The sequence below is a fragment of the Benincasa hispida genome, chromosome 3, assembly GCF_009727055.1.
Source record: "Benincasa hispida cultivar B227 chromosome 3, ASM972705v1, whole genome shotgun sequence".
Taxonomy (NCBI): Eukaryota; Viridiplantae; Streptophyta; class Magnoliopsida; order Cucurbitales; family Cucurbitaceae; genus Benincasa; species Benincasa hispida.
The window spans coordinates 6,896,324-6,910,749 of record NC_052351.1 but is presented as its reverse complement, the minus strand read 5'-3'; the positions used below and the strand labels follow the sequence as shown (position 1 = coordinate 6,910,749).

General features: G+C 34.9%; 1 protein-coding gene across 7 annotated transcripts; it reads left to right on the top strand.

The window, feature by feature from the left end:
* Positions 1 to 530: 530 nt before the first annotated feature.
* LOC120072953 (uncharacterized protein At4g18490) lies at positions 531 to 13,694 on the top strand. Of its 7 annotated transcripts, none has more exons than XM_039025493.1 (16): positions 531 to 782; positions 1,345 to 1,505; positions 1,820 to 1,900; positions 2,235 to 2,391; positions 2,611 to 2,799; positions 2,931 to 3,689; positions 3,982 to 4,161; positions 4,544 to 4,645; positions 4,822 to 4,974; positions 5,063 to 5,243; positions 5,384 to 5,451; positions 5,539 to 5,578; positions 5,713 to 5,865; positions 6,109 to 6,219; positions 6,314 to 6,398; positions 10,016 to 10,818. In XM_039025493.1, the coding sequence occupies exons 3-15, from the start codon at positions 1,837 to 1,839 to the stop codon at positions 6,377 to 6,379; spliced, it is 2,223 nt and encodes a 740-aa protein (XP_038881421.1). In that variant the 5' UTR covers positions 531 to 782; positions 1,345 to 1,505; positions 1,820 to 1,836; the 3' UTR covers positions 6,380 to 6,398; positions 10,016 to 10,818. The 7 variants fall into 7 exon arrangements, with proteins under 7 accessions (XP_038881421.1, XP_038881418.1, XP_038881417.1 ...); XM_039025490.1 differs by having other exon boundaries at positions 532 to 782; positions 4,789 to 4,974; positions 10,011 to 10,818; XM_039025489.1 differs by lacking the exon at positions 10,016 to 10,818 and adding an exon at positions 13,261 to 13,694 and having other exon boundaries at positions 533 to 782; positions 4,789 to 4,974.
* The last annotated feature ends 732 nt before the right edge of the window (positions 13,695 to 14,426 follow it).

Sequence of the window (14,426 nt, the reverse complement as noted above, 5' to 3'; positions counted from 1 at the left end):
CATATAACTCTTAACTCGGGCCCTCAACTCGAGCTCCTCTCTTAGCTTGAGCTTCATCTTGGTGCGAGCTCCTTTCTCAACTCCACCTTTTTTCTCATGTTGATCTCTTTTCTTACCTCGACCTCTCAGGTTGACCTCCTTTCTTAGGTCATCATTCTTTTTGAGTTCGACCTTTGAGCTTTCCTCTATAGCTCGACCTATGAGTTCTACTCTATAGATCGTATGTTGGTCCACCTCCGAGCTCTTCTAGGCTAGACTCTCTTTTTCTTGAGAGGCTAAGCTAGGCTTTGCTCCCTTTGAGAGGCTAGGCTCTACGTTTATTCTACTAACTCGACCTGGTTTGATAAATTTATCCCATAACATTTTCAAAAACAAAAACCATCAAATTGGTCAAAATTTTGGGTTGAATATCTGTCGAAATATTTTTTTTACTCAGTGAAGAAAAGAAAAACAAGAAATTAATGCATTCATTTTTCTCAAAAAAAAAAAAAAAAGAAAAAAAAAAGAAAAAAAAAGAAAAAGGAAATTAATGCTTCTGTAATAGCTTGCGCGGTCAGTCAATGTAACCGCTATGCTGATGATCCTTGCGCGCCCTGAACACAAAAATTGCATATAAATACAGACATTTGAATAAAGCTCTCCATGTTCCGTGCTCTACGAAAGCCTTCTCTGGCCTCAGTCACTTCCAACGAAACACATCCATCGTTCGCATCTCTATGCTATCGCTGAAATTCAAGGTCTCCTTCTATCTCCATCTGTCTGACATTCCATCGAACTCGCAGGTATTGTTGTTTGTGAACGATATTTTTGGAATTTTTCATTAGCGTTCAATGTAAAATGGAAAAAAGGAAAAAACGAAGTAAAGCTGTTGTTCGCTGAATCTCTTGTCGTTTGATTCTATATGATGAGTATTTGTCAATTTCTTTTGAAGTTCATCTGTTATCCTTTGGAGATCTTTGTTTCTTTATTCTTTTCATTTTGTATTTGTCGGACTGATTTGCTTTCTTTCTGTGCTTGACTATTTTTCTAGTCATTAACTTGCGCTGATTGATTCATTTGATAGTGCGTTGGAATTTAGTCATGTGCTCCTCTTTTTACCGACTACTCGATTTCAATTGCTTGATCAAGCCAATCTCATTCATCCACTTCTCATTTTTCCAAAGTTGATGTAATTTTGATTCCGCTGGAATTTACTGGACTTCTTTTTCTTTTTCTTCTTCTTCTTTTTACGCTAATTACGTAGTCGGTACTTACTTGTTTATCATCTGTGGTACATGGTACATATCGAGTCTGTTCAATCTTGTTCACATTATAACTCACCTTGTTCTGGAACATCATTCTCAGAGATCTGAGTTGATGCTTTCGTTTCAACTTTAGACAAATGCTCTCTGGAACACTTCCTCAAGCTATTTGGTGTAGACTAGTCGCTGGAGTTTGTGGTTCCCCGTCGGAAGAATTACCTAGTGCTATTTTGCACCTTTTGTGTGTTTAATCCTTAATTCCAGGTTGGTGCAATTCTGCAGCTTGTTCATTTTAAAGATTTTCACTATGTTTCCACAGAACAAAATTGTTTAATTTAGCATCCTGTTTATTTTATATATCAGTTGAATCTATAATCTAGCCAATTATGCAAAAAAACTCAGATTATTTGATAGTTTACCATTATTTTGGCCGGGGTTTATTTTTAATTTTTTTTTTTGATAGGAATAGAAAATTTTGAGAAATTTAGATGAATGCTGAGTGGAAACATAATCTTCAAATAGTTTATTCTCTGTGGAAACGTCATCTTGTCTGATCACTGACTATAGGGGTCCAACAGGAGTCCAGTATAAGCGGATGGCAGAATCAAAGAAAGGAGCATCTTCAGCTACTGATCTTACAAAAAAAGATTCCCTCCTGGGTATGCACTTTTAGATTTCATATATAGGAGGAACATGGCATAGTACCTTGTTTTTATTACCCTTTCAAGGGATGGTAGATTCATAACTTAATTTTTAATTTGCTGTCTTGCCAATTGCCATAACTCCTTTTCAGTTAGCAGTAGACAAAGTTAGAAACTAGGACACGTGAGTTGTTATAAATAAGAGAAAGAATACCTTAGAAAGTCACGTTAGTATTCTAGGCATAGGATGAAATGTAATGAAGAGAGTCTATTTATCTATTTTCAGATGCCATGTTCAAACTGCAATTAATGTCAAAATGGCTGACTTTCTGATTGTACGGTCCTAAAAAAGGTATTGGAACCTCTACTCTCCTTGACACAGATGTGGACATTGGTGACGAATTTATGAACTCCTGGAAATCAATATCAGTGGCAGAGGATGACATGGTGGACTTTAGTTTTAGTACAGCCTCCAAAGGCAAGATTAAGGCCTTTGATTTTGGAACTTTGTAAGTATTGCCAATTAGAAAATTCGAAATCTTTTGGATAGATCATCGCCTATCATCTTCCAAGCCTCATCAGTCTCAGTTATGGATATTTGTCCTGCCACATTGTCATTTTCATGTTCATGCATTAAAAGATCCAGCGATGTGGGATCTCAAACACTATGACAGAAAATAATCAATGATGCTTCATGTTACTGAAAAATATTATTTCTTTTCTTTCAGGGATGATGATTTCAATCTGGATGGAAGTTTTAAAAAGTTATCATCGTTCAAGATTGACATGCCAGATCTTGACTTTTCATCCCCGCCCAAAAAGATTGAAAAGGCTAGGAGTAGTGGTAAAGAAGGATCATCCAATGAAAATGTTCAAAAGGATATAGACAGCTTAAATTTCTCTTTTGATTTTAAAGAGTAAGTGGAGAACACAATTAGAGGAACGTTTGGACCTTCTTATTAATTACGAACTGTGTTTTGAATATTAGACAGCCATCCCATTGAATCCCAACTTACAACTTTTCATTTTTACTTATGTCTGGAATAAGATTGGATAGCTTTGATGTTGATAAAAGCTTACAAAATGGAGAAAGGACTCGTAAACAACAGCCAGATTCCAAGGCAGTCTCATCTTCTAGAGTTGAGCATGAAGCTTCTGATATCCACATAGCTGAAGGAAATACTGCAATTGATAAGAGTATAGCCAAGAGACTTCCAGCACCAGAAAACGAGACTACTTCTAGAGTTGAGAATTTTCAGGGAGATCATGGTGAGCTGGAGTCAGAAATTGGGGATGGTACATCACATGAAGCAAGAAATACAACGGCAACTACAAATAAAGAGAGACAATTTGGAAATGGTTGCTTGTCTAAAAAAGAAGTGGCAAAGAGTAGTCATCAAGTCATTCATGATGTACCTATCAGCTGTGTTGCCAGAAATGTACCTGAATGTACTTCAGAACCACAGTCTGAAATTTGTACGGAAAGAGAACTAATAGTAGTTTCAGGTGGAACAGGAAATGTCATTGATGAAAACATAGATTCTGATGTAACTTGCTCTGAAAAATTTCCTCAAAGCTATTTGTCTCCAATAAATATCCCTGCATCGAAGAGCGATCCTACAGAAAAAGAAAAGTCAGAATGCAGCCACCTGAATGAATTTGTTGACAATGTTCAACCGGCTGAAGTTCATCCAGACCTCAAAGATTTTTCCAATTCAGATGTACCGAGGAAGCTTCTGCTTGACACGCAGGAAATCAGACAAAACCAAAATTTGAAATTGAAATTGTTTACAGTTCCTTTATGCAGGTTAAATATTATGCTTTATCGTCTTCTAACACGAAAATTCACTTAGAATAATCATATCTGATCTTCTCCACTGAAAATGTGAGGATCATTGGATAGAAATACACAGCTGGAAATTATTTGCCTCATGTATTTGCACTAACTCACATTAAATGAGTTACTGTGCTAGAGATGTTGTGTAATTATGAATAGCACATCCATTATTTGAGCTTTCGAAGAAATGCTTGATATTATCTCATAACATTTGTTTGTTTGTTTGTTCGTCTGTTTTTTCTTCCCCTAATTCCTGATGCAGAGGACCACGGGTAAATGAAGTGACAATTAAAGAAAAAGAAATGGGTGGGAATTCATCGATGTCAAGAATAGATGTTAGCAAACCTCAACTACATCAATCATCATCTATCAGTACAAAACTTCTCTCTTTAGGCAAGAATAGAATTGATGCTTCAAATCAAATTCTGGCAGCTGGAGACGGGTAAGGTGTTTTCTAATAACTAATGCCCCTTATGAAAATGTACTTTATATTACAATCGCACTATTGGAGCCTGGAGGCCAGTTGGTCGACTATATGGTATGATATTTGATGGTAGACAAACAACAAACATGATAATTACAGCATATGACCATGGAAAGGCTTCTGTAGCAGCCTTGTTAATGTCAAGCAAGGCTTCTTAACACGAAGTTTCAGTTTGAGCCTTCACAGCTTCATATTGGCTTTGTTAGATGTCATTATACTATAAACTTTTGAAATTCAGAGTTCATGACAGTTGAAAATTGCACTTTTCTCATGATCTTTGGCCATGGCCATTCCATACAATAATATGGCCGTTTTTGTTCTAATTATATACAAAACACAGGAATCTTTGCAGAGAATCTCGACCACATAATAAAGTAGCAAAGACGGCACTGCCAGTTGCAGTACAAAGTGAGAAAAGCTTAGGAAAGCTTAGTGCTTTAAGGTGAGGCATATTATTGGGTTTGCTATTTCATGTTTGAATATGCCTTAAACTAACTTCATTTTGAGATGGAATCATCTATACCTAACAAGGATATGCGGAATGGTATATGTTTTATTTCTTTATGTTAGTTCTTATTCTTGCAGTGCCGGAGTTAATCCTAGCAATTTGCTTGTCAGAACTACTACTCAAACACATTGCAGTACTGAACGACTGAAATTATCAATGATACCTAGTCAAAACGTGAAGACCATTTCAGCTCAAGGGAATAAAGTTTGTTCTATTAAAACTGGCTTAATATTTCCCAATGTTTCCAGTTTGAAGACTTCTAGGTATGGCGTTCATATGTTTTTTTTCAAACCTCTCTTATACATATACTGGTTAATATTTGTAAGATCAGATCATTCTTCTTTTGTCTAGGGCATTTGGAGGAAAGCAAGTTCTATCGAGTACTGGAGGTGTGAAAGAAAGGAAATTAGGAGAACCAGAACAAACTATGGAAGCAGGACAACGAAGTAAAAAGTTAGACATTGGCTATTGTGCTGAAAATGTGGACAAACAAAAACCTTTAATCTCCAACGTGAAGCGTAAAGCACTAGAGGTTTATATCTTTAGTTCATAATTCCATGTCATTGAGGTGTCTAGAATAATTATGGTTTTTAATCCCAAGACCTCAAAAAAGTTCTCTCTCCATAAGTTTCAAGTAGATGTCATGGATTTTTACGCCAAAACTATTTACAGGAACCAAATGCGGATTCAATGTTGTTAAAACCTCTGAAGCTCCTTTGTGTATCACCTAGTGGATTTAGGTGACAGCATATCATTAATCTCATTCATCTCTTTTATTCACTGGATGATTCTCTGACTGATTAACTGCTTTCCCAAATCACTTGCAGAAACTCCAAAGAGCCGTTGGAGAAAAAGATAGGAGAACAGGTTGGGTAGTGAATTGGAGTTTCTTATCAATATAATTGAGAAAGTTGAATGGGCACTGAATAGTTTTAGAAAACAAAAACGAGTCATTGTCTGTTATTATTCCATTCTGTTTTCCTTTTTTTTGGTGAAATCAGGTTGAAAGTATGACCACCGCTTCCCATGACCAGTTAGCCAACAGTATCGAAAATCCTCATGTGCCAAATACGGTGGAATGGGAAATATCTTTGGTTTTGGAAAATGATCGAAATGTTGAAAAAGCAGAAGCCTATTCACAGCAGCTTGAAGATGTAAGTGAACTGTAGATTAACTTATCTTTTGTCAGATTGAACAGTAAATTCTGGTGCTTTTCATTTGGAAAACGGTGCTAGAGACGTACAATAACCACTAATGAAGTGACAAAATGTAAACATGAAAACGACCTTGTATCAGAAAATTAAATGCCTTCAATGATGTTGCAAATACAATCTTTGTACTTTTAGAGTAAGCTGATGTAGAGACCTCATGAATCTATTGTTTTAATTTCTTACCAGATGTGTAATATGCTGAGAAAGAAGCAAGATGAGGCCAAGGAAATATTAGTCCGAGCTTTTGTTAACAACAATAATCTACTGATGCTCAATCATCCCATCTATGAGGAGAAGATATCCTTCCATGGCATTTTCATTCTTTTATTTTCTTTGGGGTTTTCTTTTCTCATTTCCTCATTTGAAGCCCAATTCCTTCACAAGTTCGAACATTATGAAGGTTCAGAAATTTGCTGCCAAACTGTTGTCCAAGAAGCTTCAGACAAAAGCAGCTTGAGTCTTAATTCCACTTACAGGTATGCATATATATCTTACCAATTCGAGACCCTCTGCACCCTTTTTGTTGGGTTCGTCAGGCACAAAGTTCGTACCTTTTTTGCATTGTCAGGAGTAAATGGAAAACTAAAGTATATCATGTTGGGAATGGTGGGTTCTCATTTTCCTAATTGACAGACTGATGAGATATAGTTTTCTAGCACAATGAATAATGTCTTCACACCTAAAAATATGGATTGAAAACTTTGGTTATCACGCATCATTTTATCTCTTGCTTTTTTGCTCTTTGAACTGTATATTGCACTGCAGATCAGGAGCAAAAACTTGGGATCTAGGCAGATCTCATTTTTATGATAAAAGACTGAAGAAAATCGGTTCAATAGAGATTTGGACTATACAGATTAACTTGATAAATGGTGGATTTGGGAAAGTGTTTAAAATAGTCGTTCTATCATAATCATTTCTAAAAGACATCCATATTAGCTCAAAACTACAGAAGACATGTTTGGAATCAGCTCAATTGTTCACCTTCATTCACTAGGGACGAAATTAGATACCAAAATGGCACTTCCAGTTTTCTGTTATGAAAAGAGGAAAATAACTTGCTCAAATAGGAGTGCACCTAAAATAAGCTCCATTTTGTCATTTGGTCATTTTCGTTGCGTTGGCCAATTTGTCAGTTGCCGAATTGCCATTGCTAGCATTAGCATTAACTTCATTTATATTTGGATATCATGGAAGATTGTAATTAGGACTTGTCAGCTTGGAGCAATGCCTTTGTGTCCACTTCTTCTTTAAAGCTCATCCAATGTCTACATTTCTTTTCCTCTTTAAACCTTCCAACTCTTTTGACTGCCCTCCACAAATCTGCACATGTATACGATGTCAAAACGTGGCCATAGGGAATAATAAGACAAATTTTTTATTTTTGGTTTAAATGCTAGTCAACATCAAAAAAGTCTTAAACTAAAGACAAATATAGAAAATGGTAAACTACCACTAACATATATTTGATTTCTATTAGTTCTCTACGTTGATAAGTTGGATAAATTGAGATTCTTTCCTAGATCAGTAGGCCAAAGAAAAAATAAAAAATAAAAAACTACGAGGACCATCTTTACAACTTTGGCCAGCCAGATAGACAAATCCAATTATCACTCAGCACTTATTGTCTACGTACATCAACCTCAGAACAACCTATGTAAGAGTCATGACGCCGGTTTCTCTTTGGGATATATTTATTTATTCAAATGAAATCTCTTTGGGATTTATTGGATCTGATTTCATATAAAATTAATATACAGAGTAGCTTCGTAAGAAAATCTAAACTCCCTCATATTTACCGTTGGTGCATTGTCGATACAATAGGTAACTAAGGTCCTATTTGGTAACTATTTTATTTTTTGTTTTTGTTTTTGAAAATGAAGTCTATGGACACTACTTCTACCACCAAATTTCTTTTTTTGTTATCTATTTTTCACTAATGGTTTAAAAAACTAAGCCAAATTTTGAGAACTAAAAAAAGTAGTTTTTGTTTTTAAAATTTGGCTAAGAATTCAACATTTATACTTAAGAATGATGCGAATTATTATAAGAAATATGGATAATATAGACTTAATTTTAAAAAACAAAAAACCAAATAGTTACTAAATGGGTTAAAAAACACACAAGTAAAAGAAAAGAGTGGAAAAGATTAATAAGACCAAGCCATCATGATGATCTTAAAAAAAAAAAAAAAAGGAAATAGAATAAATCTTATATCACCAATGGATCCAACAAGTGAAAATGAATATTAACTAGGGAGAAAATAACATTGTAGAAGTTTAAAAAAAAAAAAAAAAAGGAAATAGATAAAATCTTATATCACCAATGGATCCAACAAGTGAAAATGAATATTAACTAGGGAGAAAATAACATTGTAGAAGTTTGAACACATGATCTTCTTAGACCACCTGCTCTAATACCATCCTAAATCACTAATTGATCCTAAAACTTAAGTTGATGGATGAAGGTAAATTTAATTATATATCATCTAATATGTCCTTCTTTCTTATTATTCCTCTTCTGTGGCCCTCAAATCCTCTGACAGTGCCTCGAGAATTAGCTGAAAATTTTATGGCAGTTTATGGATGCTTTATGTACGGCATTCAATTGGTACTTGGAACCGTATTATATCATTACAAACTCCAAGTTGTCAATTAGGTTCAGCCTCTAGAGTATTATCAATGTCTTGGGACCATTTATTGAAGAATATTAGGTCATGGTAGGCTGTAAAGCAAATTCAGTTAAAGGAGGATTAAAATGCAAATATTTTTGTGAAAACAAGATAGTGTTCCGTAGATGAAGCAGAGGATGGATACCAGCTAATTTCAAAAAGCTTTGATTACTTTGGATATTCTCATTTGCCGCTGGGTCTTTTCCTTCCAATCACATGATTCCCTTGTCTCCTCTCGTTCATGGTTAGTTCCAGTCCAGGCTTCCCCTAGTTATCTTAAAGAATTAATCGAATTATTTAGCATTGTCTTTTTTCTTAAATATGAATAATAATCGAGAAGTGGAAATAGCTGCCAAATTGCATTCACCAACTTTGTCGAAGTATTAGCAAATGAAAATTTGAATCGCAGTATCATGAAAACCACTACCTCTTGAAAATACCATGTATTTTCTTGAAAATACCATGTATTTCATCTCATAAGAGGATGACAAAAACAATCATCCCTGACTAGGATTGAGGAGAAAAGTTCTAGCACTATGTTAGTATAGGTGCTTACTGGCTAGTGGTTGATTTCTGTTCATATTTAATTACATTATTCGTTGTTTTAATATTTCATTTTAGGTTATTATAAGTTCCTTTTTTGAACTTTGTGATTTGTATGTGTTTATTTAATCCTGTAATTTAAAAGTTCAGACTTCAAAAAATTTCTTTAGTTTCTAAACCTTTTAAGTTGGCATACTTTGAAAAAGTTTCTAAAAGATTAAGCCCATAAAATTACATTTTGTGTTTAATAGATCCCTCCTTTACCTCATTTCGTTAGGCTTTCCTAATGTTTTAAACTTCCCTGAAATAAGCTTGTCATGTAGAATTCCCAAGTATTGTGCTACATCTACATTAACTTGATGCCACAACTTTAGATGCTTTATTTATTTATTTAATATTTTAGGAATAAGTAAACCTATAACTTGGACCCCGTTTGGTAATCATTTGGTTTTTACTTTTTGTCTTTGAGAATTAAGCCTATAGACACTATTTCTGTTGGGTTTTGGTAAAATATTAGAACTGCAATTTGTCCCACATCGATTAAATTAAAGAATGGGGATAGGCTCCAAGCCTATAGAAGGAGCCTATACCTCTAGTTTCAAGTTGTCCTATTTAGAAACATTTTAAGATTGGGTGTGCTAACTCTAGTTAAATTCCCTTTATGTATTCTCTAGTTTGAAAGTGGGAAAAAAGTGTGGGTAGTCAAAAGCTTTGAGAGAGGATCTTGTAATTGGGATTGGGGAGAGAATTGTTGTGTGATTGTAACAATTTTTTACATGGTGGATTTCTTTCGGCTTGTGGCAAGTGCAAGTCAAGGATGTGTTGATGCAATATAGATTACACAACTGCATATTAAGTGATGATGGTGTTTCAGTGCAGTTCTAGAGTGATTCCAACAAAGGAAAAGGAGAGTCTTCGAGCAGAAAATAGACGGTGGACATGCGGACGGTTTGAGCACATGAGCTCTAGATCAGATGCTGATAGTGTCTTTCTCGTCAAAGGAGACAATGACTTCTTTTGAAGAAGACAGAATTCATCCTTGTGGTATATCTGCTTTACCATGATAGAGCATGTGATGTTAGTGGTTCCACATGTTTGCACACTGGTATTGACTTGGCAGTTATGCAAGGTGTGTGGTGGAAGTTGTGTTGATGGCTGAAGGACTTCGAGGTGAGTCATGTAGGTGGAAGTTGCACCATAAATTATCAGCAAGGTTTATCGACATGTGAAGAAAAAGGAAAATCTTCTACACTTTATGGTGGAGTGAGTTATAGTTCTCTGAGTTGAGAATTATGATTGTCGGTGAAGACAATGGATGTTGCAGAAGTTGTGGATTCTTCAAATATCTTAAGGTGGAATTTGTTAGGTTTTGGCAAAATATTAGAAGTGCAGTTTATCCTACATCGGTTAAATTGAAGATTGGGGATTCGGTTAAATTGAAGAATGGAGATGGGCTCCAAGCCTATAAAAGGAGCTTATGCCTCTAGTTTCAAGTTGTCCTAGTTACAAACACTTCTTGGGTGTGCTAATTCTAATTAAATTCCTTTATGTATTCTCTAGTTTGAGAGTAGGAAAAGAATGTGAGTAGTCAAAAGCTTTGAGAGAGTGCTCTTGTAATTGAGATCAAAGAAAGAATTGTTCTGTGTGATTATAACAATTTTTCACGATTTCTTTTTTGTGGACCGTGGTTTTTCTTCGAGTTGGAAGTTTTCCACGTAAATTCTTGTATTTCCAATTTTATTTAATTTCTCTGTGGTAGAAGTGGGAGGTTTTTTCCCAACAATTTTCACCTCCAAATTTCTTCTTTTGTTATCTACCTTTTACCAATGGTTTAAAAAGCTAAGTGAAAAATTTGAAAACTAAAAAATGTTGATTTTAAAAACTTATTTTTGTTTTTCAAATTTGGCTAAGAATTCAACCATTTTAAGAAATATGCAAATCGTTGTAAGAAATAGATAGGAAATAGGTTTGATTTTCAAAAAAAAAAAAAAAAAAAAAAAAGCGAAATGGTTACTAAACAAGACTTAAAAATTCGAAATTTTTAACACAACTAATTGATTAAAGTATCCTAGTTTTGACTAAAAGGTTAAAGGTTCAGAAGTTCCATCCAAGATAATAGTTGAACTAAACTAAATACTAAAAAGAAAGATACATTAATTGTTATACGAAATTATTTTTCACATTATAATAATACTAAAAATATTGTATTTATAGGATTGAGTGTGGAAGCTCGGTGAACTAGGTGTTGGGTTTTGGAAAAATATTAGAAGTGCAGTTTGTCCATAAATTGAAGAATGGGGATGAGTTCCAAGCCTATAAAATGAGCCTATGCCTCTAGTTTCAAGACGTCCCAGTTAGAAACACTTTAACCTTAGTGTGCTAACTTTAATTAATTTTCTTTTGTATTATCTAGTTTGAGAGTGGGAAAAAAAGGTATGAGTCATCAAAAACTTTGAGAGAGTGCTATTGCAATTGAGATCGAGGGAGATAATTGTTATATGTGATTGTAACAAATTTTCACATAGTGGATTTCTCTTTAAAGTCGGAGGTTTTTCCTAACAAGTGGTATCAGAATGTCAGGTTCATAGTTTTTTGAATGTCTGAGTATGCTCTATGGTTGCAGTTTTATCTGAGCTTCCACATAAAAAAGGAATTCTTAAAATGGGTTGCGATGTTTTGTGAATAGTGTGAGTTGTATTTGCCTATCTGCTAGGAGTGAAACAGATGTGTGTCAAGTTTTATGAGTCCAATAAAGTTTGATGTGGAGAAATTTGATGGAAGGATCAACTTCGACTTGTGGCAAGTGCAAGTCAAGGATGTGTTGATACAATTTGGGTTACACAAGTGCAAGGTAACCGATGATGGTGGTCCAATGTAGTTCAAGAGTGATTCCAGCAAAGGTTTTCAAGAAGAGAATCTTCGAGCAGAAGATAGGTTGCTGGGAATGCAGACAATTTGGGCACATGAAAAATAGAGCAGCTTCGTCAAAGGGCTCTGAATCAGATGCTGATGGTGTCTTTCTCGTCAGGAGAGATAGTGACTTTCTTTGAAAAAGACAAAACTCATCCTCGTGGTATGTCCGCTTTACCATGATAGAGGATGTGATGTTAGCGGTTCTACAAGTTTGCACACGGGCATTGACTTGATGGTTATGCAAAGTGTGTGGTGGAAATTATGTCGATGGCTGAAGGACTTCCAAATGAGCCAAGTAGGTGGAAATTGCACCATAAATATTAGCAAGATTTATTGACATGTGGCACGAAAAAAGAAAATTTTGAGAGGTGGTATTCCAAGTGGTCTACTCTGTTTGTCCCACATCGATTAAATTGAAGAATGAGGATGAGTTCCAAGCCTATAAAAGGAGCCTATGCCTCTAGTTTCAAGTCGTCATAGTTAGAAACACTTTAAGCTTAGTGTGCTAAACCCTAATTAAATTCCTTTTGTATTCTCTAGTTTGAGATTGGGAAAAAAGATGTGAGTTATCAAAAGCTTTGAGAGAATTCTATTGTAATTGAGATCGGGAAGAAAATTGTTCTAGTAGATTTCTTTCTGAAGTGGGAGGTTTTTTCCAACATTAGGTAGAGATGGGGCTGAGTGCTGACCAACGGTTGCTCCAATAGTTTGTTTTCTAATAAGGGAATGCATCCAAAGGCCTCTTCTTTAGAAAATAATGATGATAGTCTTGGAGACTAAAAAACTAATTAGGATGTATTCTTGTGTAGACCCTTTTTGTTTTTCACCTTGAGTTATTCGTTTCTCTGCCTAACTAATCCCAAGTAGAATTACAGTTCCCTTGTTTAGTGAGTCAAGTATTGATCAACACACATTACAAGAATTTAAAACTCTCAAAATTTTCTGGTTAATTGACGCGATAGATATCATATTAATGCTGTGTAAGAGGACAAATTCTGAATTATTTAAGTTGAACCAATAAATTCGGTTGGGAATGATTCAGATTAAAAAAGTAAAGATGGTTTTGGCGAGTATAAAAACCTGCCATATCCCAAGACTACTTAACACATCGCTACAAACTATTGCTTCAAATACTAACATATATTATACAGCAATGGCCAAGATTAGCTTGTGGGTCTGCCTGATCTTGTTGGCCTCCTACTGTTTTGCAGGGTCTGAATCTCGACTACTTGAACCAAAATTTGAGGCTAAGTCTTATCGGCTAGCTCTGTTGGGTTCCAGAGACAACTTTCACATTGGGCTGATCGCTGTCGAAGGCTCAGGTAGCATCCATCAACGTGGGGTGGCACGCCTGTCACCGGGAGGCCCCGATCCGCGCCACCATTAATCTTCAGAATCCATCCCCATGTGTGGTGTAAGTGAAGTTAGTCGAGCAGGCTCGAATTCTGTTGTAACTGTTTGTTACTGTTGGGCTGCACCAGATACGTGCAGTCACTTTTTTTTTTTCAATACTGAGGCTTGGATGGTTGATAGTTTCAAATTATCCCTTTTAGAAGATGTTTTGTTTGTTTCATCATAACGTATTCTATTTCCCCTCCAAAATTTTTGTCATTGGGTGAGTCATACATTTTTAGCGATTCACATAACATCATTAAATGAGACAAAGTTTTGGTCTCTTGGACAAGAATTCGTATAAAACTATAACACACTAGAATATATTCTTGTTGGCAATCCTTTACATACATCAATGTGTTTTAGGATTTCTTAAACAATATGACACCTCACACACTGGGTAAATTCTTGACTTTTTCTCTCCTCTTGGGCTACTGAATGATATTTCTAAATTATTGCCAATATTATGTATATAATAAGAGTTATGATTTCAAATTCTGAGGCTGAGCATACATTGGCATTTCAAAGTAAGGTAGATCAATCTGGTATCTTAGGGTGATGTAAGAAAATTGATAGATAAGTTATCCCCTTAGATTTTTCACATACTACTCGTTTAGGGATGTACATGAATTGAGGGTGCTTTTTGTACCAACCCTAAAATTTGAGTTGGTTGGGTTGGCAATCCAAAGATCCAAATAAAGTCTACAATCCAACCATTAAAATTCGGGTTGGGTAGTTGGGTTATCATTTATTTTTTCTTTTTAATTAAGAATATGTAGATTTATATACATTATATGACTAATAACTAAAATCTCATAAAATTCAAATGCTAAATACTAAATATCTATGATATTTATTACAAACTTTAATCAAAGACAAATTTCATAACAATTTTAAAAGAAAAATATTAAAATATTCACAAATTAATCAATACAAAGTAATCAAATTTTAAACAAATATATATATATATATATAAAGAAAAAAT

Coding starts and splice junctions, on each gene's coding strand:
- LOC120072953 (XM_039025489.1), top strand. CDS start 1,837: ATGGCAGAATCAAAGAAAGGAGCATCTTCAGCTACTGATCTTACAAAA. Junction 2,392..2,610: donor GCCTTTGATTTTGGAACTTT/GTAAGTATTGCC, acceptor CTTTTCTTTCAG/GGATGATGATTTCAATCTGG. Junction 2,800..2,930: donor TTCTCTTTTGATTTTAAAGA/GTAAGTGGAGAA, acceptor GTCTGGAATAAG/ATTGGATAGCTTTGATGTTG.